At 38.5% G+C, this 27979-nt stretch overlaps 2 protein-coding genes across 8 annotated transcripts in view; one reads left to right on the top strand and one right to left on the bottom strand.

The window, feature by feature from the left end:
- LOC139747339 (NADPH oxidase 4-like) overlaps positions 1-8654 on the top strand; it is a 134934-nt gene extending 126280 nt beyond the window's left edge. For 4 of the 5 annotated variants that reach the window (XM_071659530.1, XM_071659531.1, XM_071659529.1 and 1 more), the window contains 5 exons: positions 654-773; positions 1970-2153; positions 3890-3990; positions 7825-7991; positions 8489-8654. In XM_071659530.1, the coding sequence (XP_071515631.1) occupies positions 654-773; positions 1970-2153; positions 3890-3990; positions 7825-7945 (526 nt within the window). In that variant the 3' untranslated portion in view covers positions 7946-7991; positions 8489-8654. The remainder of the gene's footprint in view (positions 1-653; positions 774-1969; positions 2154-3889; positions 3991-7824; positions 7992-8488) is intronic. The other variant, XM_071659532.1, reaches the window with a different exon arrangement.
- RpL5 (ribosomal protein L5) lies at positions 6-27727 on the bottom strand. Of its 3 annotated transcripts, none has more exons than XR_011712378.1 (9): positions 27574-27727; positions 25479-25624; positions 18785-18959; positions 16123-16325; positions 13749-13926; positions 10786-10860; positions 9419-9555; positions 9062-9182; positions 6-1699 (listed from the first exon to the last, which is right to left on the bottom strand). XR_011712378.1 is itself a non-coding variant. In XM_071659534.1 (8 exons), exons 1-8 carry the CDS (start codon positions 27574-27576, stop codon positions 9161-9163), a joined length of 939 nt encoding a protein of 312 aa, XP_071515635.1. In that variant the 5' UTR covers positions 27577-27727; the 3' UTR covers positions 7450-9160. The 3 variants fall into 3 exon arrangements, 1 of the variants encoding a protein (XP_071515635.1); XR_011712379.1 differs by having other exon boundaries at positions 6-799; XM_071659534.1 differs by lacking the exon at positions 6-1699 and having other exon boundaries at positions 7450-9182.
- Between the last annotated feature and the right edge of the window lie 252 nt (positions 27728-27979).

The following is a 27979-nucleotide window of genomic DNA, read 5'->3' as shown; positions in this document are numbered from 1 at the left end:
AAAGCGTTGACATTTATTGTCTTAGAACATGTACCATTTAAACAGCGGAGATTAGCACTGTACTTACAAAGATATTTATTGAACCTTTCATCCACTGATGATAAAGACTCAACTATATCATTAAAGAAGAGAGAAAATGAACAAGCAAAGTGAAGAATCTGTGAATGCAGAAGTGCTGAAATATTGCATAGCAATGTAAAATGCCTTACCCATAAGTGCAAGTAGTTAATCAAATTTACACACACATAAGATGATAATGACAGATTACAAAACCAAATTTTCATTGACCATGCTGTGGAAAAATTTTTCACAGAAGTTGCTTTGATTGAAGATGTTGTATGTTATAATAAAGCAATTTTTCATTTAGACTACATTTCTGTTAGGGCAGATTTATTAGGATGGGCATTGGCTTTGTTGAGCTGGTGAATGGTTATTTATACTATAATTTGTTAGCTTTTAATTGTTTTTATCATTTTTTTAATTATTATTTTGTGCATTTGTCAGCCAGTGTGCAACTATTAAACAGCAGCACTCTATATACAAATATGTACATAATAAGTTGTTACTATAGCTTTTTCAATTTATTTTGTTCATTGCTAAGCAGTGAAGGCTGCCATATTACTTTTTATCATTATTTTGTCCGTTTGTACCAGGCTGCTTGTGGATGGCCCTTTTAGCTCTCCAAGTGAAGACATGCTTCATTATCCTGTTGTGATTGGTGCTGCAGGTGGTGTGGGCATCACCCCTTTAGCATCTACTCTTAGTCACATCTTGTAAGTACTGTAGAACCTTTTGTAGGCTGTAAGGATTGAAGAAAGTCTTTGATTAAAGTGATGAAGAGAGTATTGCAGCAGACAGTTTTATGAAGATTATAGATATGTGCTATTACAAACAATGAAAAAATTCATTAACCTCTCAGCAAAAATTACTTATATGCAATTAAGTATTTTGTACCATTGATTGTAAAAATCACATTTTCAACATGGTACCCCAAAAATTTACCCTCTTATTTTGTAAATTGCTGCATATATCACAGCCTTTAAAAGGCACATGAAACTGCACCGAATCCTGCTACTTAAGTAAGTGTGAAAATAAACTACAGCTGATGCATTTACACTTATGACTTGAGTACATTTACCCTGTATTTCCACCATAATTTAATTAAGTTGAATGAACGACAACACATGATATATAGTATAAGAGTTTGTCATATAGTTTACTTTATGATATAAAATTACAGTGAAATGATATGTAATTTTTTCTTTGTTTATTTTTTTAGCATTTTCTTCAAGTTTTTCTCACATCATTGGTTAAGAGAGGAAGAGAAATGTAACAGAAGAGTTAAATGAGATAATTCAGGCATGAAGCCATACATTGCAAATGATTTTTTACCATGTATGATTTTGTGCTATACTTATACTTGGCTAATACAAGACATGAATTATGGTGGTTCTGTTTATAAGTCTTGAATATACATTTGGCTTTTCATTCAATCAGTGTGCTCACTTTTACTGTTCTATATTGAGAAAACAACAAATTGTCCAAATTATTTCTTATTAAACCTATCTGGGGTTTTATAGCTGTCATTGGCTGATAAGTCATTTAACTTGAATTTTCACCACTTTGATCTTCATGAAAGTGTCCAGATGATAGTGAGGTGCAGCTGTAATGGACATCTACAACTGTTGTAGAAATTGATCTGAAAGAATCAAGAACTTTAACATAATACTATCCCAATAGAAATGATATACATAGGGAACAAGTTAGTTGAAGAAACACAGTGCAGGGATAATTAAAAAGTTCAAGAAATCATATGATAGAAAGGTTAAGAGATGGGGCCCTGCATGTGTAAAATTTCCTCCTAAAATGTATGAATAGGTAATCACAGATTGATAAACTTACTGATGACTAACTTCATCCATTGGTGCTATTATAGTATTACCAGTTCATGCAGTTCTTTGTGCTTCAGGTGGTGTGCATCGCCTTGGCCTAAACGGGTTCACGTAGTTTGGGTTGTGAGGGATGCCCGCCTCTTTGTGGCTTTAGCACCCTTACTCTCGAGTCTTCTCCTCCACTGCTGGAATACCCACACCGAAGATCGCATTGAGCTCCGCCTCCATGTTACCACACCTACATCCCATGAGCTTCTTCAGGTATGCTCTGTCTTGTAGCTGTGTATTTCACCTTACCTAATGCACTTTTAAAGCTATTGGAACTGAATTTTCACCATACCATGTCTAGATATGATAGCTGTTATATTGTAGTATTGTGGATAATACATATTGCGCTTTACTTTCACATGTAACCAGTCAGTTTGTGAAGCAGACACAAAATTAAGGTGCAAAAGAGGACCGCCTTTGAGCTCCTAATCAAGAGGCTCATCCCAGTTGTCATTTAACTCTGCATGAGAAATTGAGTTACCAAAGTAGTGATAATCATGAATGCAGTTGTTATCTCTTCTCAAACTTAGGATTTCAAAATAATGTAAGATGTATTAACCTGTATGAAAAGAGCTACATGTTTATTACTTTACATTTATTAGGGTTGAACTTCATCAACTATGGAGTCTGTCAAGATAACTTTGTAAGTTCATGTAGTCCCCCAAGCTGTTCACTTCAGACATATCATTTGCTGGGTCATTCACATAAATAGAGTAATAGTCTCAGGACAGAACCCTAAGGAATTCCACTGGTGACTACCTCAACCCCATTTTAAGGGGCTTCTCTGATATGCATCCTTTGCTCCATTCTGATAAGATAATCATTTGTCTGTTTAGGGCCTCTTCAACTTATTCCTGACTGATGATCCAATTTCTTAATCAGCTACCCAAGCAGTACAGTGTTGGATTCTGATAGTCCAAATACAAACAGTCCATCCAAACTTCTCTTTTGTCCAATCCGGGGTACACTTTCTCATAGAAATCTAAAGGGATCATTATACATTTCCCTGAAACCATGCTGTTTTTCAATAAGGTGATTTCTCCTTTGCACGAAGTCACTCGCTTTGTAAGTATATTTTCAAGTACCTTACAAACCACACTTGTCACTGAGACTGGTCTGTAGTTCAGTGCCTCTTCCCAGTCTCCTTGCTTTTGATGGGCACTTTACCACTTACTTGACCTTTTTCTTTTGTCAGGCAAGAGATCTTGAACTGTATTTAAGAGGTTGGTCTTGAGTATCTTTTCAAATCTGTTTTTGTAAGATTCCATATGAACCACAATCCTTTAGTATTAATGTCTTTTCTAGATATCTCAATGGTTTCTAAAACTCCTTCTCCATTCCATTTCATTTGTGTTAGGGCTAAAGTGTCTTCTACTGTAAAAGCACTTTTCAGCTTTTCATTTAGCACCTCATATCATCCTACAGAACTCTTCCCTCTGAATTCCATAGTCTGATTACCTGCTAATTTTCTTGTTGATGAGTTAATGGAGAAGTTTTGGGTTTTCTCCCAACTTGTTTGCAATATTCCTTTCATATTCTCTTCTTCGATCCTACTTTACTTTTACAAATGCTTATATCTTTTGTCACAGCATATCTCAAATCTCCTTTGCTTTTTTGAGATCTTTTATTGACCATTCATCCCTTTCTTAACGTCCCTTTTATATATGAGGCTAGAGGTACCCATGTTCCGTCTTCTTTCCTGTAATTCTTATGGAATCTTTTAATAATGGTTTAACATCCTTAAAAGCAATGAATATTATTTTACTTTTTCTCTACTTTTTCAATAATTCAGTGGTCAGTAAGGATTTTGTATATGACTGGAATCTTTCTCAGTTACAAAGACTTACAGGAAAAATGTATGAGTAAGATTCTTTATGCAACTCCATGTTTTCAGTATATGAAAATCAGAGACAGGTGAAATTATAGTTGCTTATTTTCTCATTATGCAGGAACTTTTTGCTGAAGAACATCCTGGATTGTTACCCCGCATCACTCAAGGTCGGCCTGTTTGGAAGCATCTATTTCAAGAGTGGCACCAGGCATATTTGGGGTATGCAATTTTTCCTAACAATTTTTGTTTAATTTTACATTTTCAAGTTTTTTATTTTTCAGAGAAATCTCTTTTCATTATTGATTTGTAAAATACTGCTTGCTAGCTTAAGTTTGTTAGCGACAACACTCAGCAGGTAGACTACGCAATACTCAGCAAGCTGTTGCATCACATGATCACTGTGTAGCCATAGGCAACTCATGGATGGGCCATTTTGATACCTGCTTCTTTCCCTACACGTCGAAGCTTTGGCACTCTCTACCTTCTCATGTTTTTCCCAATAACTATGACCTTACACATTTTAAGACAGGTTATTCACTTCCTCCAGAATTCATAAATACTTTTCCCTGTCTTTTCTTTTTCTGCATCATAATTCTCTATTTCAATTAAGGCCCGGCCTTGATATGGACTTTTGTCCATGACCTGTCGAATCATTGTTAAGTTGAGCAAATGAAACTCTTTAGGTATGGGGGATTATGTTCCTCATGAAAGATTTTCCTTATACAGCTTTAAGTGTAAAATATATAAGAAGCAAACTCAGTTAAGAGCAAAGTACCACATTGTATTCCCACTTAATTTTGGCATCATGTAACACTCATATTGGTTGGATATGTGAAGTCAAACTGTTAAGTTTCTTAAAGTTAAATGTTGTCACAACTGTTCATTCATGTTGGTTGTACATAATCTTAAACGGAAAAATTTACTAGCAATTGACACTTGATGATTTATGATTTGGAGTAAACATGCTTCCCTTCACCATTTTCTGACCTTAACTCATAAACTAATAATAAGTGAAAGTAGTTGGTAGATATGAAATAACTATAGAGCACTGGCATGCTAATACTAATAAGCAAAATATTAACATTTACTTGGTAAATATGAGGGTGAATTGTATTTTACATATATTTTTTTTACATAATTATCTTTGGTAAGTTGCTGCCTTACTCACGAACTAATAATTATTTATTATACTTTGTCACTGTCTCCCACTGTAGCAAGGTAGCGCAAGGAAATAGATGAAAGAATGGCCCAACCCACCCACATACACATGTATACACATAAATGCCCACACATGCACATATACATACCTATACATTTCAATGTATACATACATATACATACACAGACATATACATATATACACATGTACATATTCATACATGCTGCCTTCATCCATTCCTGCCACGCATGAAATGGCACCCCACATGCATGTGAAGTAGTAAAAGACAACAAAGGCCACATTCGTTCACTTTTAGTTTCTAGCTGTCATGTGTAATGCCCCAAAACCAGAGCTCCCTTTCACATCCAGGCCCCACAAAACTTTCCATAGTTTACCCAAGACGCTACACATGCTCTGGTTCAGTCCATTGACAGCACATCGACCCCGGTATACCACATTATTCCAATTCACTCTGTTCCTTGTACGCCTTTCACCCTCCTGTATGCTCAGGCCCCAATTGCTCAAAATCTTTTTCACTCCATCCTTCCACCTCCAATTTGGTCTCCCAGGTCTCCTCATTCCCTCCACCTCCGACACATACATCCTCTTTGTCAATCTTTCCTCACTCATTCTCTCCATGTGACCAAACCATTTCAATACACCCTCTACTCTCTCAACCACACTCTTTTTATTACCACACATCTCTCTTACCCTTTCATTACTTACTCGATCAAACCACCTCACACCACATACTGTCCTCAAACATCTCATTTCCAACACATCCACCCTCCTCTCACAACCCTATCTATAGCCTATGCCTCACAACCATATAACATTGTTGGAAACACTATTCCTTCAAACATACCCATTTTTGCTCCAAGATAACTTTCTCGCCTTCCACACATTCTTCAACGCTCTTGGAACCTTTGCCTCCTCCCCCACCCTGTGACTCACTTTCGCTACCATTGTTCCATCCACTCCCAAATGTCTAAAACACTCCACTTCCTCCAGTTTTTCTCCGTTCAAACTTACCTCCCAATTTACTTGTCCCTCAACCCTAATAACCTTGCTCTTACTCACATTTACTCTCGGCTTTCTTCTTTCACACACTTTACCAAACTCAGTCACCAACTTCTGCAGTTTCTCACATGAATCAGCCACCAGTACTGTATCATCAGCGAACAACAACTGACTCACTTCCCAAGCCCTCTCATCCACAACAAACTGCATACTTGCCCCTCCAAAACTCTTGCATTCACCTCCCTAACAATCCCACCCATAACAAATTAAACAACCATGGAGACGTCACGCTCCCCTGCCACAAACCGACATTCACTGAGAACCAGTCACCCTCCTCTCCTCCTACTCTTACACATGCCTCACATCCTCGATAAAAACTTTTCACTGCTTCTAGCAACTTACCTCCCACACCATATCTCTGTCAACTCTTATCATATGCCCTCTCCAGATCCACAAATGCCACATACAAATCCATCTGTTTTTCTATTTCTCACATACATTCTTCAAAGCAAACATCCAGTCCACACATCCTCTACCACTTCCGAAACCACACTGCTCCTCCCTAGTCTGATGCTCTGTACATGCCTTGACCCTCTCAATCAGTGCCCTCCAATATAATTTCCGAGGCATACTCAACAAACTTGCACCTGTTATTTGAACACTCGTCTTTATCCCCCTTGCCTTTGTACAATGGCACTATGCATGCATGCCACCGATCCTCAGGCACTTCACCATGAACCATACATACTTTGAATATCTTCACCAACCAGTCAACAGCACAGTCACCCTCTTTTTTAATAAATTCCACAGCAATACCATCCAAACCTGCCGCCTTGCTGGCTTATTTATATATTCACAAAAATTTATGGAGAAAATAGGATTGAAGGGGTAGACCAAATTGGAAATGGAAGGATGGAGTTAAAAAGGTCTTGAGTGCTCAGGGCCAGAACATACAATATAGAGTGCATTAGAGTGATATGGTACATATGGGATATGTGATGTCGGTGAGCCAGCACTTTGTGGTTGTCAAGTTGCACTCCTCTGACTCAGTTAGCTCTTTTCCTTCTCCCTCAACCAGTTGTAGACTACTGACATTCTGCCCACAAACATACAATCTCTCTGTCACATGTAACACTTAACATTCAACTTGCACAGCTCATTCTTCATGACTACATTTTCATGTTGTGAGCACTATGCACTAGTTTTGCCTTTTGGCAAAATGGTAAGGAGCATTAGATAGAGGTAGGTAGGAACATTTAGGCAGGAGCATTGGGTAGACATGTTAGGTATTAGGTAGGAACGTTAGGCAGGAGCATTGAGTAGTAGTCAGTATAACATAAGGTAGGAGCCTTTACAAACACTGTGCTACAGTTGCCCTATGCCAGTGGCCTGTTAAAGGTGACATACTAAAGGCTAAGAGGCCACACTGAACTTCACTAGTTATGGAGACTTGCTGTGGGGAACAGGCATCAGAGATATAGATAGACAGAAAGATGATAATGACTAAGCATTTTTATTCATGCATAACTATATATAGTACATTGCTGAAGCTGTGCGTTTTAATTTAAGAATGTGGGGATCATATGGAGGCAATCCAATATAAATTGCTTGGAAATGTACACATCATATTTAGGTGTACATTTCCAACCAATTTATATTGGATTAATAATTGATAGGTAGCGAGGTAGCGCAAACGCGGGAGACAGCGACAAAGTATAAAAAAAAAAAAAAAAAAAATAAAATAATAATAATTGATATGCATTTCAGAATACACAGCATTGTGTATCCTTTGGCTTATAAAAAGATGTTCTATAAACAGCCAAGCAAGTATGAAGAAATAAAGTGCTAATACTTTCATTACTTTGTATCTGCAGGGACAAGGTTGGAGTATTTGCTTGTGGGCCTGCAAAAATGTGTCGCCAGGTGAAATGGCACTGTCTTTCGTCAGTCTCCAGAGGGGCACCATTCCATTACCATCAGGAATCTTTTTCTTGAGTATGATGAGAAACAAATTGCCTGCACACATCCCTCATCTCTTTAGGTACATATTGAAATATTTAGATCGGTCAATGGACAAGTATCAAAATTAAATCAAGTACAAGATTTCTTAGACTTATTAGGAAGTTTATGACCTATGGGTGATAGCTGGTTAGATATTAAACTTTTAAGAAATGTACTAGCCCTGCATATCCATGGTTTGTGTTATAAAAAGAAAGTATTTTCCATCCAGATGAAAGTAAGCTGAGGGTACTAGGAAACACTGGACTTTCAACTTTTTGTTACAAAAAAGTAAATATGAAAGTGAAGCATCTTAGAATACATTAGAAATAGGATTCATTTACTATTAGTATTAACAAGACTGAAACTGAACACTTTTGTTGTAGAAACTTGATCCCATACTTTTTTTTTTTTTTTTTTTTTACATTATTTGAACCTATTTCAGATATTATTATTTGTGCTCATTTTTCTATGGTAGAATTTTTAAATGTAGCATATATTTCATTCTTGTATGTGTCAGTAAGTACATCACATTTACAGAGACTGACCCAGGATTTAAGACGGTAGCCCAGACAACAGGAGTCAGCTTGCCGGAGTTGTCAGAGTCAAGTTTATATATAGTGATTTGCCACCAAGTTGCCATCGGTAAGGTGACACAGTGGAAAGATGCGGGGTCACTACACCTTTATTATTAGCCTCATGGATTTTGAGTCTCCACAAACTTTCTCTACCCTGTATAACTTTTTTGTTTTGTATACTTCCCCCAACTAAGCACTTTTTGAATGGTTAACCACTGCTTTCTTTCACATCCATGGAAGGAAATCCTTTCTCCAAGGGATTGTAATACAAACCACAAGGATTGGTTATCTTCAGCTCTTGAAGATCCTGGGTTAGCCAAAGACCTATCGTTTTCTCTCCCTCATAAAGGCATCAGAGCAGATATACTGGTTTCACAGAAATATTAACCTATTAGAGATGTTTAAATCTAAGACTCATCAGTGAATGATTGCACTCATAGGTTACATACTTGCAGTATTTTCGATCAGACACGAATTCCTAACAAAAATTGGAGTGAGGAGAGCTTTTCTCTGCCTGATATGCTAGATCCCTTACCTGAATGATCCCACAACATGGAGATAATCTTTAAAGAAGGGACATGCTTCTATTCCCACAACAATAACCTCTTCTATACATTCACCAGAAATAGAAACATCACCAGGTGAGAGGCAATAACCTAAAAAAAGAAAAGTTATTCTTGTCAGTAAGTGTATATACAATGCTCATAAGTTACTCCTGTCAGCAAGTGTGTATATATAGTGCTCATAAGTTATTCCTGTCAGCAAGAGTGTATATACAATGCTCATTTCTGTTCCCTTATCCAACCATCTATTTTCTGAAATTTTCAGGATTTCAAGCTAAAGAATGAAAAAGGACAAATAAAAAATTTCTGAAAGAACAAGCTTTTATTACTTCTTGTGAGTTTGTAACTCTTCAAGAGTAGCTTCTCCCTTCTCAATCTTAGCCAACCAAGCAGCCTTGCTTGCATTAATAGCAGCCCTGCGTTCATCGTAAGTCCTCCTCTTGTCATTCCATCTTTTCTTGGTGATCTATTAAAAAAAAAAAAAAAATGACATTTTTGATTTATTAACATTCAAAACAACATTGTTCTATTAACTCTGTAAAGAGAACAATTCATTCCCATAAATGAAAATGACAAAACAGTGTTGTGCCTAAATGCCCTTGGAGGTGAATCATTTAGTTTGCAGACACAATGCTGTTGCCACATCTGAGTTTGACACTAAATAAAAAAAAGTGTGTGGTTGAGAGTGCAGAAGGGAGTGTTTTGAAATGGATTGGTCACATGGAGAGAATGAGTGAGGAAAGATTGACCAAGAGGACATATGTGTAAGAGGTGGAGGGAACGAGAAGTGGGAGACCAAATTGGAGGTGGAAAGATGGAGTGAAAAAGATTTTGAGTGATCGGGGCCTGAACATGCAGGAGGGTGAGAGGCGTGTAAGGAATAGAGTGAATTGGAATGATGTGGTATTCTGGGATCGACGCGCTGTCAATGGATTGAACCAGGGCATGTGAAGCGTCTGGGGTAAACATGGAAAGTTTTGGGGGCCTGGAGGTGGAAAGGGAGCAGTGGTTTCGATGCATTATACATGACAGCTAGAAAATGAGTGTGAATGAATGTGGCCTTTGTTGTCTTTTCCTAGCGCTACCTCATGCACATGCGGGGGGAGGGGGTTCTCAATTCATGTGTGGCGGCGACGGGAATGAATAAGGGCAGACAGTATGAATTATGTACATGTGTATATGTCTCTATGTGTATATATATGTATACGTTGAGATGTATAGGTATATACAGAGCCTTAGAGGGAACATCTTCACTTGGCCCCCCTTCTCTGTTCTCTCTTTTAGAAAAAATTAAAAACAAGAGGGGAGGATTTCCAGTTCCCTCCCTTTTTGTCGCCTTCTATGACACGCAGGGAATATGTGGGAAGTATTCTTTTTCCCCTATATCAATATCAACTGTATTGCCAGCATCTTGGGATATAGATCAATAATAACTAATCTGTCAGCACCTTGGGATATAAAATCAATATTAACTGGATTCACACAAGTTTGAGAAAATACAATAAGTGTTCTAGGTCACTATGTTCAAATTCACAAAATTCCATTAATTCACTACTTAACTATGTTCTAAATCTCATAACAGATGGATTTGCAATCACAAGCCATCATATTTGTATGTTAAAAATATGTTAAAAAGAGGTTAAAGCTATAACTAAAATGCAATTCAAAGAAACTTTGAAATTTGTAGAAGCCTTACCTTCTTCTCTGGCTTGGGCTTACGTGATGGGTTAGCACGGATGTTGGCATGAGCCTTCTTATATATATCCTCCAGCTGCGAGTAAGAAAAAGAAATTCAAGTTCATTCACCACCATACAAACAAATTTACAAAGCACAGTCCTCACTCTCAACCCACCTGCTCTCAGACCAATCTTTATCACTCGCTTATGATATATAAGGCATGTTCATAAATACTGCAGCTAATTAATCACACACAATGTTAAATTCAAATAATATATGGGCGTACTGTATGAAACCATGTACAATATGGCAACAAGAATTCGCACTGTATTTGACCACATTAGCAAGAAAGACGTGAAGATAACCCAGCAGTGATGGTTACTCCATTATCTGCCTCCCATGCCACCAAGACCAGCATAACCTCTGCTTTCACAAACTCATTCATAGGACTGGGTGATTATTTCCATACAAACATCAATAGTGTCATATGAATTGTAATTATATGGGAAACCTGCACTCAACACTTAGTAAAGTTTTACAGCTTTTAAGTAATTACAAAAATCTTTTCTTCACATATACACACGTAGATGGAACAAATATCTAATATTTTGCTGCACCAAGTGGACAGGATGCTCTGACTGTCAGATTTACAACCTCTTACCATCATAACGTTGTGATATATACACGCTGGCTACACAACCAGCAAGGACACACACACACACACTAATTCACATATCATGCCATCAGAGGAGCCGAATATTCTACGTATTTGGATACCTTATAAGCACAATCCTATGCATAATGTACATATCGTTATACATAGATATATCCCGGTCAACGCAGGACTACGATATACACGAACCATCCAAGGATATCTCAACTTGAATTACAATGTCAGTCATTTTCATTCACACACACACATATATATACATACATATACATACACATACACATGGTTGTTTAATTTGTTTATGGATGGGTTTGTTAGGGAGGTGAATGCAAGAGTTTTGGAAAGAGGGGCAAGTATGAAGTCTGTTGGGGATGAGAGAGCTTGGGAAGTGAGTCAGTTGTTGTTCGCTGATGATACAGCGCTGGTGGCTGATTCATGTGAGAAACTGCAGAAGCTGGTGACTGAGTTTGGTAAAGTGTGTGAAAGAAGTTAAGAGTAAATGTGAATAAGAGCAAGGTTATTAGGTACAGTAGGGTTGAGGGTCAAGTCAATTGGGAGGTAAGTTTGAATGGAGAAAAACTGGAGGAAGTAAAGTGTTTTAGATATCTGGGAGTGGATGGAACCATGGAAGTGGAAGTGGATCATAGGGTGGGGGAGGGGGCGAAAATTCTGGGAGCCTTGAAGAATGTGTACAAGTCGAGAACATTATCTCGAAATGGCCCAACCCACCCCCATACACATGTATATACATACGTCCACACACGCAAATATACATACCTACACAGCTTTCCATGGTTTACCCCAGACGCTTCACATGCCTTGATTCAATCCACTGACAGCACGTCAACCCCGGTATACCACATCGCTCCAATTCACTCTATTCCTTGCCCTCCTTTCACCCTCCTGCATGTTCAGGCCCCGATCACACAAAATCTTTTTCACTCCATCTTTCCACCTCCAATTTGGTCTCCCTCTTCTCCTCGTTCCCTCCACCTCCGACACATATATCCTCTTGGTCAATCTTTCCTCACTCATTCTCTCCATGTGCCCAAACCATTTCAAAACACCCTCTTCTGCTCTCTCAACCACGCTCTTTTTATTTCCACACATCTCTCTTACCCTTACGTTACTTACTCGATCAAACCACCTCACACCACACATTGTCCTCAAACATCTCATTTCCAGCACATCCATCCTCCTGCGCACAACTCTATCCATAGCCCACGCCTCGCAACCATACAACATTGTTGGAACCACTATTCCTTCAAACATACCCATTTTTGCTTTCCGAGATAATGTTCTCGACTTCCACACATTCTTCAAGGCTCCCAGAATTTTCGCCCCCTCCCCCACCCTATGATCCACTTCCGCTTCCATGGTTCCATCTGCTGCCAGATCCACTCCCAGATATCTAAAACACTTCACTTCCTCCAGTTTTTCTCCATTCAAACTCACCTCCCAATTGACTTGACCCTCAACCCTACTGTACCTAATAACCTTGCTCTTATTCACATTTACTCTTAACTTTCTTCTTTCACACACTTTACCAAACTCAGTCACCAGCTTCTGCAGTTTCTCACATGAATCAGCCACCAGCGCTGTATCATCAGCGAACAACGACTGACTCACTTCCCAAGTTCTCTCATCCCCAACAGACTTCATACTTGCCCCTCTTTCCAAAACTCTTGCATTCACCTCCCTAACAACCCCATCCATAAACAAATTAAACAACCATGGAGACATCACACACCCCTGCCGCAAACCTACATTCACTGAGAACCAATCACTTTCCTCTCTTCCTACACGTACACATGCCTTACATCCTCGATGAAAACTTTTCACTGTTTCTAACAACTTGCCTCCCACACCATATATTCTTAATACCTTCCACAGAGCATCTCTATCAACTCTATCATATGCCTTCTCCAGATCCATAAATGCTACATACAAATCCATTTGCTTTTCTAAGTATTTCTCACATACATTCTTCAAAGCAAACACCTGATCCACACATCCTCTACCATTTCTGAAACCACACTGCTCTTCCCCAATCTGATGCTCTGTACATGCCTTCACCCTCTCAATCAATACCCTCCCATATAATTTACCAGGAATACTCAAACTTATACCTCTGTAATTTGAGCACTCACTCTTATCCCCTTTGCCTTTGTACAATGGCACTATGCACGCATTCCGCCAATCCTCAGGCACCTCACCATGAGTCATACATACATTAAATAACCTTACCAACCAGTCAACAATATATATATATATATTTTTGTGTTCAGACATACAGCTTTTTCACCCATACCTCATCAGCTGTGATGCCATTCTTAATGAATCTAGAAAATTGTCTCTTGTAGGCATCTTCATCTTCTTCCATCAGATCACGCATATAGGCGGCAACATGTTCACCCATTATGTGCTTACGGAGAACCTCAGCATTAAATTCTTTTGCCTCCTTGTCATAACCAGGGAACCTCTTCTCACTGTCAGAGAAAGAAAAATATGCAATCATACATGCATACAGGTTCTAGCAACATAAGCAAGAGAGAGCCTAGATTTGTCAAGATTTTGAGTGTCTTCAGTTTACCAACCACAAGTGAAATGGGAAGAATATAAAGTGAAAAGGTCCTTCAATAAAAGACCTATCATTTCACAAAGGCAAATAGAGGATTAAGATAATGTATGGGATGATCTGAAAATTCAAATCAAATGCACATATAAATAAGCTTTACATAATGAATATACATAGCAATGTGAATGTGTGGATAACTGTACAAAGAGGTTTCAAAAGGAAATAGTACAGTTAAATATGTGGAAAAAAATAAAAATAAAAAGATTATCATTTACAGGCAACGCTGCCAGCACATGTGCTAGCCATTTATCTGCAATCTTTTTTTTCTAAATTAGTAATATTCTAAACCAATACAGATGTTATTCTTATATAGAGAGGGTACAAATTAAGAACTTTATTAACTGTACTAAGCAAATCCAGGCCGTAAACAAAGACAAGAATTAGTCCAGCCTGTAGGTTAAGACATGGAACAGCCTGTTATTTAAAGCACACAAACAGCCAAGCAAGGCAAGAATTATCTTTTAAGTGATTCCTACATAGAATCCAAATGAATTCAGGCAAGTGGATCAAACAGTTGTGACAAGTCTTTAACAACATGACTTGAGGATGTAATAAAAGTCAAACGAGACCACATGACAGGAGCAGAAGTTAACACAAATCGAGGAGGTATATATAAAACTTCTTTCTTTTCTTTCTTTCAAACTATTCGCCATTTCCTGCATTAGCGAGGTAGCGTTAAGAACAGAGGACTGGGCCTTTGAGGGAATACCCTCGCCTGGCCCAATTGTCTGTTCCTTCTTTTGGAAAGTTAAAAAAAAAAGAGAGGGGAGGATTTCCAGCCCCTCGCTCCCTCCCCTTTTGGTCGCCTTCTACAACACGCAGGGAATACGTGGGAAGTATTCTTTCTCCCCTATCCCCAGGGAAAATATATAAAACTAAAGGAGCAAATAACAGAACATGAAGGGGTGATCAGAAAAGGGAAGAACTCATGGAATAAAAGAATACAATAAATGGACATAAGCACACATTAACATCAACTGAGGGGATTTAGAATGTACATAACCATACATGAGGAAGTAAACTGAGCTGAGAATTTTCTCATATATATCTATGATACTGGAAATTGGCCATACTGTGGGATATAAAAATTCATGAACAATACTAAGCTGGGTAATAATTCCAGAACAGAAACTGAACATGTGTAACTTTAAACTGACATAAACTGATGGACTGGGCTCAAAGGTGGCAAATGAATCTGAAGCTCAAGTGCAACGTTTTCATTACCAGTGGTGAAAATGAGAAAATTATATGAATTCTGCGATGCTACAAAAGGTAAAAGAGGAAAAAGACTTTGTAATAATCTCTGGAAGCCAAAGCCAAGTAGTGCAAAGAAACAGTGAAAACGTCTGGCACCAATGTTGGTACTGAAATTAAGAATTACATAACAACTAGAGGCCTTTAATTTACCCATAATGGAAGACAGAAGAGTGATGGGTGACCTGAACACAATCTTTAAGCTTTCAAGCCAATAATTGTATGTGTGCATGTGGATCAAGCAAGAAACTTGTTAAAAACTGAAATATGTAAGAGTACTAAGACCAACCTGAGTACTAACAAAATTAAGTAAGAAAATTACTGAAGATAACAAAGAACTACTTTTTACCATAAAAGTGGTGGATGTTTGGTACAGTCTGAATGAGGATTATGTGAAAGCTGAGAACATACATTAGCTTAACAAGATGACAGTGCAGAAGGTTTAGAGGTGGAGTCCCATGTGTAAAACTCATGTTGAGTGCATACAGATCATGTCACTGGCAGTTAACTGACACCTAACCCAGATGTTCATCCTTCCTTTGAGGCCTTGAGACTGGTCAACAAATGGGTATCATTATGGTCAACAAATGGGTATCATTATCAATGGACGGCAAGGGATACAGTCTTATCAAGATATTCTCATTCCAAAAGCATCTATGCCTATTTGAATATTTACTATGTGCAGCAGCATCAGAACTCGAGAAGCCCCATAAAAGAAGTTCTTGCATTGTATAATACGAAAAGTATCATTACTTAGAAATCACACAAAATTACAAAAAATTCAAAACACTACCTGTGGGGAACATCAATGCCACCATCGACAGCACCCTTCATAACTCCAAAAATCCTGGCACCTGTTGTAGTACGTGCCAAACCTATATCAAGGTTAGCACGAAATGCACCAGGCCCTTCATCGACATCCTCCACTGAGTACATCTCTCCATCAATCTCTTTCTGACCTTGATATATGGTATCTAGCCTCAACTTCTTTAGAACCTAAAAAGTACAAAAATTCTAATAAATTATCTACCATGAAATAAAGCAAACAAAAACACGCAGTCATACCTATAATGTCTTGCTAATACAATTCAGATCATAAATACACTCCAACCACACAATACCATTACCATTTTTCAAGTATATTTTTGAGCCTTAAACATCTCCAATGCCCAAAAAATGAGACAAAAATGTAAACACTAAGAAAAAAAAAAAAAAAAACTGACAGTTTAATACTCTGTACACACTTCCTACATTTTGTCTACAAAAAAATATATGTCAAGCTCACTCCCAGACATTCAAGTTTCATGGGACATTCACATTTGGGCGATAGCTTCACCAGAAGCAATAGTTCCTATCATACAGCTGAGTTGTGGAAGAACCTCTGTTGATCTAACCTGTGCACTGTACATATATGTGATAATCTCTGAATGACAAAAAATTTAGTCAGAGGGAAATACCAATTTCAAGCCTCATTTCTCTTAAAAGCAAATTTTTGCACAATTATAGTATCAACTGTGGATAAACTGTACAACCTAAAGGATAGATCTGTTATGTAAACAATATGCAGAATTTTGAAGTCTGCTTCAAATTCATGAAAGTGAATCTTTGGTTCTGATATGCAAATGACCATTTAGTGCTGGATTTATAGCTTATAACTGGCATTCATGTCATTTGTGTTGCTAGTGGCTAGACACATCATACACATAGCACATCTGTATAGCTTCATCTCAGTAGACAACTGCTTTATGCACATTTTTAGCACTGCCACCTCAGAGTTATATCAGATAGACAAACTGGTGACTATTAGAAGAATGCCTGATAAGCATCTACATCGGGAGTACAAACATTCAAAAACTGTAAACTCTTACCTGTTCAGATATCTGGGGAGTATGAGCTTTTCTTAAATCAGGCAGCAAAAGAAGGCTTAAAATCATACTGCTACCCATTGTATTGAAGCATTACATATATAGACAGCGGAAAGGTCTGCAGGGCTTAGTTGTGAATAGAAAGCTGTAGTTTTGGCTTGTTACACAATAGCCAGAGAATGGATGGGAGTGTATGAAGCCTTTCTTCATATGTTCCTGGTGCTACCTTGCTAACATAAAATACGGTAGAAGTGAGTCATAGGATGGGCGAGTGGCACAAGGTTCTAGGAACATTGAAGAATCAGTGGAATAAGAGAAACTTATCTGGGGGGAAAAAAAAAAGTTTGCCTAGATGTACAGTAGTACCAACATTATTATAAGGATGTGGGGCATGGGCTGTAGTTAAGGTTGTACGGAGGAGGGTGGATATGTTGGAAATGGAACATATGAGGTAGTTTGATCGAGTAAGTAATGAAAGGGTAAGAATGATATGTGGTAAAAGAAAGTGAGGCTGAGTGCTGAAATGGTTTAGGCATATGGAAAGAATGAGAACAAGGATAAGAAGGAAACCAAATCTGAGAGGGAAGAATGGTGTTAAGTTTTTTTTGAGCAATTGGGGCTTGAACATACAGGATGATGCAAGGCATTCAAGGGTCAGTGAACTGGAATGATGTGGTATTCTGGGATCAACGTGCAATCAATGGACTGGACCAGGGCACGTGAAATGTCTGGGGTAAACAATGGAAAGGTCTGTGGAGCCTAGACAGGAAGCTGTGGATGTGGTGCATTACAAAAGACAGTAAAAGACTGAGTGTGAAAGAATGTGGCCTTTTTGTCTTCCTGGTGCTACCTAGCTAATGCAGGGGGTAGCAATGCTGTTTCCTGTGGGGCAGGGAGGTGACAGGAATGGATGAGGGCAAGTAAGAATGAACATGTACATGTGTATATATGTCTGTGTATGCATGTATCTGTTGATATGTATATGTATGTATATGTGCATGGGCATTTATGTATATATATATGTGTATACGAGTGGATGGGCCATTCTTCGTCTGTTTCCTGGCACTAACTTGCTGATGCGGGGAACAGCGATCAAGTATAATAAACATTAAATTATTAATGTGAAACATGAAATCATGCCCGGAAAAAATCATTAGAAGTGCACTATTATTAGTTATGCAGTGAGAGAAATTAAACTTGGGTAAAACTTTAATTATTTTACTGTACACTTACACAGATTAGAACATCCTTCCTGCCATCTCAGGCCCCCTTTGTCCACTCAACAACCATCCACAATAACACAAAGAAAAGTATATACATTTTGGGGGGTTATTTCTATAATATATATAATGAATATTACAATTTTTTCTTTTATTTCACACTGGAGAAGGATATTTTCTTTGACATTACAGTCAAAGGTTTACATAACATCCTTCTCATTGAGAATTAACCATACTTCTTTCCAGTTTTGACAATTTGGTATTCTCATTCTGAACAGGGTTTATTTATGCAAGAACAATTGACTGGCATACAAAAGATATCACCTTAGAAAAACCTAAGTTAAAATTTTAAAGGTACAAATCAACTTACCCTCCTAGCGAGCAGGAGTCCAGTGCAGTAGCATGCAGCATAGTTGGTCAATCCAACTTTGACACCAAAATGAGGGAGTTCATGAGAGTATGAAGCAGCAATAACAACATCACCCTCAATCCTGGCATATGCTATCTGAGCGATGACATCAGTATTTGTAATCCGCACAATCAAGCTGCAAACGTTCATATTCATTTGTCAAAATGAGGACTCATGGCAATTGAAAAATACATTTATTTCAGCTTTCACAATTTTTTTTCCTATTTTCATAGACAATAATTCATAAATTTACTGGACTAACAAATCATTAAAAATGTGAGAGAGTACATCACTACTAAATGGCAGTGACTAGACCAAACAAGCTCTTCCTGCTGTAAACACAAACATTATTCCTCTTTCAATATGAAAAACTTTTGATACATACATTTATGATCTTTAGCTTCCATTTACATGAGGTAAACCTTTAACGTCCTTTTACATGGGGTAAATCAAGTACATATATACAATTTCTGTGAGAAAACTTTGCAGATCTGAGATACCTGTCAAACCCTTGGGTAGAACTATTAAATTCAGAAGTTTTATCCTGATACTGAATGTACAAGTAACATAAAAAAAAATCTATCTCTGATCAAAGATACTTTCAGATCTAAAACATTTCAGTGCCTTTTATTTTCCTGTGAATCATATTCCAACACATATTTTCGTCTTCTTTCAAGGCAGTAAAGTTCAAATTCTTTTACTCTCTTGGGATAAATTATATGCTCCAGACTACCTATTATACTTGTAGTAAAGTTTTTCTGAATTCTTATTTACTATGTTCTTTCTACTCAAGACAGCCACATTTATTTTTACTTCTAAAGTAAACTTTAAACACTACACTTCTGAAAGTTTTCATAATAAAACCACTTATTTTTTTGGCTTGAAAGTACTATATTATCAATGTGCTCCTTGAAATTTAGTTCTCATTTATAAAGACTAAAAGGTCTTTGAGGTTTCCTTCGACTCTGTTTCTTTCCACAAACACCCTATGTAGGAAAATGCCAAAATATTGGTAATCATTCCATTACTTAATAAAATTCTCCTTATAAACTTCCATGAAGCTGTCTTCTGAGGATCTACAGAGTATATCAAATTCTTTCTGTAGTCTTTCTTAGTCCTTTCCAGAAACTATTTTGTTCTCTCACAAACAACGCACCTGACATTACTCTTCTTTATATCTATGCTTATATCTGAAATCATTTGAGGACTCACCTAAGTACTATGACTTAGGCAGAACACTGAGAAGTCGCTCCATCATTTTGTTGGATTCTCACATATTTAGCATGCTTGCAGATTTAGTTACTTTCGTCTAATATGATAGTACAAAGGGATCACCACTACACACCAGCTAGACTGTGCAATTACATATTTTTGGCATTAAACATAACGAGAATGTTTTCACTTTGGTTATTATTATTTTTCTTTTTGTACTTTGTCGCTGTCTCCCGTGTTAGCGAGGTAGTACAAGGAAACAGACGAATGAATGGCCCAACCCACCCACATACACATGTATATACATAAATGTCCACACACGCACATATGCATACCTATACATCTCAATGTATACATACATACATATATATGATAGAGTTGATAGAGATGCTCTGTGGAAGATATTAAGAATATATGGTGTGGGAGGCAAGTTGTTAGAAGCAGTGAAAAGTTTTCATCGAGGATGTAAGGCATGTGTACGTGTAGGAAGAGAGGAAAGTGATTGGTTCTCAGTGAATGTAGGTTTGCGGCAGGGGTGTGTGATGTCTCCATGGTTGTTTAATTTGTTTATGGATGGGGTTGTTAGGGAGGTAAATGCAAGAGTTTTGGAAAGAGGGGCAAGTATGAAGTCTGTTGGGGATGAGAGAGCTTGGGAAGTGAGTCAGTTGTTGTTCGCTGATGATACAGCGCTGGTGGCGGATTCATGTGAGAAACTGCAGAAGCTGGTGACGGAGTTAGGTAAAGTGTGTGGAAGAAGAAAGTTAAGAGTAAATGAGAATAAGAGCAAGGTTATTAGGTACAGTAGGGCTGAGGGTCAAGTCAATTGGGAGGTGAGTTTGAATGGAGAAAAACTGGAGGAAGTGAAGTGTTTTAGATATCTGGGAGTGGATCTGTCAGCGGATGGAACCATGGAAGCGGAAGTGGATCATAGGGTGGGGGAGGGGGCGAAAATTTTGGGAGCCTTGAAAAATGTGTGGAAGTCGAGAACATTATCCCGGAAAGCAAAAATGGGTATGTTTGAAGGAATAGTGGTTCCAACAATGTTGTATGGTTGCGAGGCGTGGGCTATGGATAGAGTTGTGCGCAGGAGGATGGATGTGCTGGAAATGAGATGTTTGAGGACAATGTGTGGTGTGAGGTGGTTTGATCGAGTAAGTAACGTAAGGGTAAGAGAGATGTGTGGAAATAAAAAGAGCGTGGTTGAGAGAGCAGAAGAGGGTGTTTTGAAATGGTTTGGGCACATGGAGAGAATGAGTGAGGAAAGATTGACCAAGAGGATATATGTGTCGGAGGTGGAGGGAACGAGGAGAAGAGGGAGACCAAATTGGAGGTGGAAAGATGGAGTGAAAAGGATTTTGTGTGATCGGGGCCTGAACATGCAGGAGGGTGAAAGGAGGGCAAGAAATAGAGCGAATTGGAGTGATGTGGTATACAGGGGTTGACGTGCTGTCAGTGGATTGAATCAAGGCATGTGAAGCGTCCGGGGTAAACCATGGAAAGCTGTGTAGGTATGTATATTTGCGTGTGTGGACGTGTGTATGTACATGTGTATGGGGGGGGGTTGGGCCATTTCTTTCGTCTGTTTCCTTGCGCTACCTCGCAAACGCGGGAGACAGCGACAAAGTATAAAAAAAAAAAAAAAAAAAAAAAAAATTTTAGGGAGAATAAAAAGATGTTCTGGAAGGAGGTAAATAGGGTGCGTAAGACAAGGGAGCAAATGGGAACTTCAGTGAAGGGCGTAAATGGGGAGGTGATAACAAGTAGTGGTGATGTGAGAAGGAGATGGAATGAGTATTTTGAAGGTTTGTTGAATGTGTCTGATGACAGAGTGGCAGATATAGGGTGTTTGGGTCGAGGTGGTGTGCAAAGTGAGAGGGTTAGGGAAAATGATTTGGTAAACAGAGAAGAGGTAGTAAAAGCTTTGCGGAAGATGAAAGCCGGCAAGGCAGCAGGTTTGGATGGTATTGCAGTGGAATTTATTAAAAAAGGGGGTGACTGTATTGTTGACTGGTTGGTAAGGTTATTTAATGTATGTATGACTCATGGTGAGGTGCCTGAGGATTGGCGGAATGCGTGCATAGTGCCATTGTACAAAGGCAAAGGGGATTAGAGTGAGTGCTCAAATTACAGAGGTATAAGTTTGTTGAGTATTCCTGGTAAATTATATGGGAGGGTATTGATTGAGAGGGTGAAGGCATGTACAGAGCATCAGATTGGGGAAGAGCAGTGTGGTTTCAGAAGTGGTAGAGGATGTGTGGATCAGGTGTTTGCTTTGAAGAATGTATGTGAGAAATACTTAGAAAAGCAAATGGATTTGTATGTAGCATTTATGGATCTGGAGAAGGCATATGATAGAGTTGATAGAGATGCTCTGTGGAAGGTATTAAGAATATATGGTGTGGGAGGCAAGTTGTTAGAAGCAGTGAAAAGTTTTTATCGAGGATGTAAGGCATGTGTACGTGTAGGAAGAGAGGAAAGTGATTGGTTCTCAGTGAATGTAGGTTTGCGGCAGGGGTGTGTGATGTCTCCATGGTTGTTTAATTTGTTTATGGATGGGGTTGTTAGGGAGGTAAATGCAAGAGTTTTGGAAAGAGGGGCAAGTATGAAGTCTGTTGGGGATGAGAGAGCTTGGGAAGTGAGTCAGTTGTTGTTCGCTGATGATACAGCGCTGGTGGTGGATTCATGTGAGAAACTGCAGAAGCTGGTGACGGAGTTTGGTAAAGTGTGTGGAAGAAGAAAGTTAAGAGTAAATGTGAATAAGAGCAAGGTTATTAGGTACAGTAGGGTTGAGGGTCAAGTCAATTGGGAGGTGAGTTTGAATGGAGAAAAACTGGAGGAAGTGAAGTGTTTTAGATATCTGGGAGTGGATCTGTCAGCGGATGGAACCATGGAAGCGGAAGTGGATCATAGGGTGGGGGAGGGGGCGAAAATTTTGGGAGCCTTGAAAAATGTGTGGAAGTCGAGAACATTATCCCGGAAAGCAAAAATGGGTATGTTTGAAGGAATAGTAGTTCCAACAATGTTGTATGGTTGCGAGGCGTGGGCTATGGATAGAGTTGTGCGCAGGAGGATGGATGTGCTGGAAATGAGATGTTTGAGGACAATGTGTGGTGTGAGGTGGTTTGATCGAGTAAGTAACGTAAGGGTAAGAGAGATGTGTGGAAATAAAAAGAGCGTGGTTGAGAGAGCAGAAGAGGGTGTTTTGAAATGGTTTGGGCACATGGAGAGAATGAGTGAGGAAAGATTGACCAAGAGGATATATGTGTCGGAGGTGGAGGGAACGAGAGAGAGGGAGACCAAATTGGAGGTGGAAAGATGGAGTGAAAAGGATTTTGTGTGATCGGGGCCTGAACATGCAGGAGGGTGAAAGGAGGGCAAGGAATAGAGTGAATTGGAGCGATGTGGTATACCGGGGTTGACGTGCTGTCAGTGGATTGAATCAAGGCATGTGAAGCGTCCGGGGTAAACCATGGAAAGCTGTGTAGGTATGTATATTTGCGTGTGTGGACGTGTGTATGTACATGTGTATGGGGGGGGGGGGTTGGGCCATTTCTTTCGTCTGTTTCCTTGCGCTACCTCGCAAACGCGGGAGACAGCGACAAAGTATAAAAAAAAAAAAAAAAAAAAAAAATATATATATATATATACACACACAAACATATACATATATACACATGCACATAATTCATACCATCTGCCCTTATTCATTCCCGTCGCCACCCCGCCACACATGAAATGACAACCCTCTCCCCCGCATGTGCGCGAGCGCTAGGAAGAGACAACAAAGGCCACATTCATTCACACTCACTCTCTAGCTATCATGTATAATGCACCAAAACCACAGCTCCCTTTCCACATCCAGGCCCCACAAAACTTTCCATGGTTTACCCCAGATGCTTCACATACCCTAGTTCAATCCACTGACAGCACGTCGACCCCGGTATACCACATCGTTCCAATTCACTCTATTCCTTGCACGCCTTTCATCCTCCTGCATGTTCAGGCCCCAATCACTCAGTACCTTTTTTATCACTACATCTTTCCACCTCCAATTTGGTCTCCCACTTCCCGTTTCCTCCACCTGTGACGCATATATCCTCTTTGTCAATCTTTCCTCACTCATTCGCTCCATGTGAACAAACCATTTCAAAACACCCTCTTCTGCTCTCTCAACCACACAGTTTTTATTACCACATCTCTCTTACCCTTTCATTACTTACTCGAACAAGCCACCTCACACATATTGTCCTCAAACATCTCATTTCCAGCACATTCACCCTCCTCCGCACAACTCTATCTATAGCACACGCCTCGCAACCACATAACAATGTTGGAACCACTATTCCTTCAAACATACCCATTTTTGCTTTCCAAGATAACATTCTCGCCTTCCGTACACTTTTCAACGTTCCCAGAACTTTCGCCCCCTACCCCACCCTATGACTCACTTCCGCTTCCATGGTTCCATCTGCTGCCAAATTCACTCCCAGATAACTAACACACTTCACTTCCTCCACTTTTTCTCCATTCAAATTTACCTCCCAATTGACTTGCAATCCCTCAACCCTACTGTAGCTAATAACCTTGCTCTTATTCACATTAACTCTCAGCATTCTTCTTTCACACACTTTACCAAACTGTCACCAGCTTCTGCAGTTTCTCACCCAAATCAGCCACCAGCGCTGTATCATTAGCCAACAACAACTGACTCACTTCCCAAGCTCTCTCATCCGTAACAGACTACATACTTGCCCCTCTCCAAAACTCTCGCATTCACCTCCCTAACAACCCCATCCATAAACAAATTAAACAACCATGGAGACACCACGCACCACTGCCGCAAACCGACATTCACTGAGAACCAATCACTTTCCTCTCTTCCTACTCGTACATATGCCTTACATCCTTGATAAAAACTTTTCAATGCTTCTAACAGCTTGCCTTCCACAGAGCATCTCTATCATATCGTGATAAATCACAAAAGCTCAAGTGCTATTCAAGTGCAGGAAATGTCCTAATACAGTATTACATAATAAAAGCATCACATAAAATGTTTCACCCTGAAAATATTCCATCAAAATGTAGGGATTGTTCAAGTAGTAAAAAGTCGTACAATCATCAAAAGTGTTATGGCACTAATTTTAACTAAAAAATTCTATATGAAAATACATTAATCAGTTAGATGTAAAAAGTCATAAAACTGTCAACTGTTATGATAATTTTCAACTTGGCACTGATAACTTTCCCTAAAGGTTAGAACCCAATTTTCTTCTGACACACATGCAGGCTTAATAACCTACTTAATAAAATCAATTCACAAAAACTGTCAAACTACTAGGGGAAAATCATTCATGAGGTTATATATGAAAAAAGAAAAGCTGAAAAACAAATGTGAAAACATTTCCCCATCTGCAATAATTTTAAATAAAAGCTCCAATATTACCGATGCTTGGGAGTGTTGTACTTATTCTTAGCCTGTACAACCAAACGCTTGCGAGCATAATAGTCAGTTTTTCCTTGACGGCGCCTCTTGAACTTGACTTGGAAACGCTTGAAGTAGGCTTTGCTCTTGACAACTTTTACAAAACCCTGTACAAAAATAAAAATAAAAAATGAATTTAAGGTAATTACATTAAACTTCTCTAATCTGAGCATTAATTGACAGTAAATGGAAAAACATTGAAGAAAATCCTGTCTTCTCAGCAGGGTATGCAGTGTGGACACCATCTTTGTCACCAATGATTATAATTATAACTTACAGTAACATAAATCAATTCTCCATATCTCCTTCTTAGTGAAACTAGAATATTGAAAATTAAGATATACTAAGACCGCTGGAAGGTAGGATATAATAGGTTCTGTTGATACTTTTGTAAGTGTATTTACTAATTTTACACTAAAGAGCAACTAATGTCTTATTCACCATTTTTCAAAGAAATAAAGTTCTAAATCCTCCTCTGCAACTGTCATTGTGTTCTCTAACCATAACTGGGATTACAAACTGAAACTCAATTCGACAGCTAAAATTAAATGCAGAGATATCCTACACATTTCTAAATGTATCAAAATTTATCAAAACATATTCACTAAGTGTTAACAGTTCATTTAGAAAACTGTTTACTAGTGTAATCACATACTGAATGACAAAATCTTTTTAAATGCATTACGTCTGATGTATTTGTAACACTAAGCCAGTGCAGAGACCAGATTGGACCAGGAGCCACAGGTTGACAACACCTTTCAGCATTTACCTGACTAACAAATGTATACAAAGAAGAGCTTTACAAAGGCTGACAAAAATGATACCCAGGATAACAAATATTTCCTATGAGGAAGTACCAAGAAACTTAAAATTAAAAGTTTTCTACAGAAAGGATAAGATTGAAGAGTAAAGTGGATAAGACTAAAGAAAAGGGATATCAACAAAAGGTAATTTTCAAGAAAATAGACACCACCTTTATAGGTGATAGAAAGGAGAGAAATTTCTACCAAAACATCTTTACATGTAGAGGTGCTACACAGGATGGGATTTAGGTACAGTACCCATATCTCCAATTTTGAGTTTTTGTGAAGTGGGCAGGGCTTGAATATGAGGAATACAGCAGGATAAAAACTCTCAATGTCTACATTCGGCAGTTTAAGTGATGCAGTCTTAATAATTTCATTAGAATCTTACAAATAGTAAACAAACAAGTTGAATATTATAGGTGTTCCAATGTCATTTACTTTAGCTAAGTGATCATCCCACAGTTGGTTGGCCAAAAACATTCACCTGGTCCTAGTCTGTACATCAATTTACATAACACATAATGGAGTGATTAAATGTTAAAACTTGCCTAGAGGGTGAAAACATACTTATTACCCTTTATTTTCATTAAAAGCAACGCCATATTGATGTCTGATCTGTCATCCCAAGTTAAGCAAAATAAGCTGCTTCCTACGATTGAAAGAGCAAAATCTATAGGCAATATCACAGAATTGATGTCTACACAAGTGAAGCTAGGGTTGATGTGAATAGCTGATATTTGCAAGGGCCAATAAAACTAACAGACTCGTAGTTTACCTATTTTCATGGGAAAATCATTAAATTGCAATTTTCCGGCACTGATACAGCCAGCTACACTGTACCTTCGTGGTGTATATTTCCCTTATAATAACAGCATCCACGTCGGCCAATGGCTGAGTCATGAGAAAAAAAAAAATAGTCCATCAAAAATTTCGTCACGAGTTTCTGAGTTTATACTTTTCTTTGAAGTTTCTTCATACCTTAAATAATCCAAATTTACCAGCAGATAACAGAACTCGATCAAACGTCAATTCCAGGTAAACCTTATACAATTTCATGAACAGCTGTTGTAAGGCATGCAAACAAAACAGTAGAACACATGGCTCCGGCAATACCTCGGCGTGACCGTGCAGCAGTTTTCAACCGAGCGACATTATCATATCCTCAAGGTTTTACCCACTTTTATCACCATTACAGATAGGGCCACACTTCATTTACGAATTCCACTATTCAAAAGACTACTTCCACTCACCATTTTGCTGGAAAAAGGGAAAACCCCCCGACCGCTCTAAGGCTGGTGGACGAGGTTTCACCCTGCACAAGAAAGACATGGCGACCAAACGTTAAGATGTAGGATATACTTGGAAAATATATACTGCTTTCAAAATTTTGAAATATACATCAGTGAAACTTGATACATCTAACCACTTCCGTTAAATGTTCGACATGTCTTATTTTTTAGAATCCTTTTTTTCCCCAGTAAATATAATGCAAAACGTCATCCTATGCCACTTATCACATTGCTGTGAAATTTGCCTGTTTTAAAGGGATCACAATTACGAAAATACACATAGTCATATACAATGTATTTGTTTCTAGTAGCACGGTAATGCTAATGCAAGACAACTGTAACCTTTTATAAATTCAACTTATTTGCT

Source organism: Panulirus ornatus, chromosome 68, assembly GCF_036320965.1.
Source record: "Panulirus ornatus isolate Po-2019 chromosome 68, ASM3632096v1, whole genome shotgun sequence".
Taxonomy (NCBI): domain Eukaryota; kingdom Metazoa; phylum Arthropoda; class Malacostraca; order Decapoda; family Palinuridae; genus Panulirus; species Panulirus ornatus.
The sequence above is the reverse complement of the archived record's forward strand: the minus strand, read 5'-3'. Positions and strand labels throughout refer to the sequence as shown.

What these genes read in the sequence shown, in the direction of transcription:
- RpL5 (XM_071659534.1), bottom strand. An exon ending in GGCATTGATGTTCCCCACAG is followed by an intron (nt 13,927 to 16,122) that starts GTAGTGTTTTGA and finishes TTTCTCTGACAG; the next exon opens with TGAGAAGAGGTTCCCTGGTT. An exon ending in AGCCCAAGCCAGAGAAGAAG is followed by an intron (nt 9,556 to 10,785) that starts GTAAGGCTTCTA and finishes TTTTTTTAATAG; the next exon opens with ATCACCAAGAAAAGATGGAA.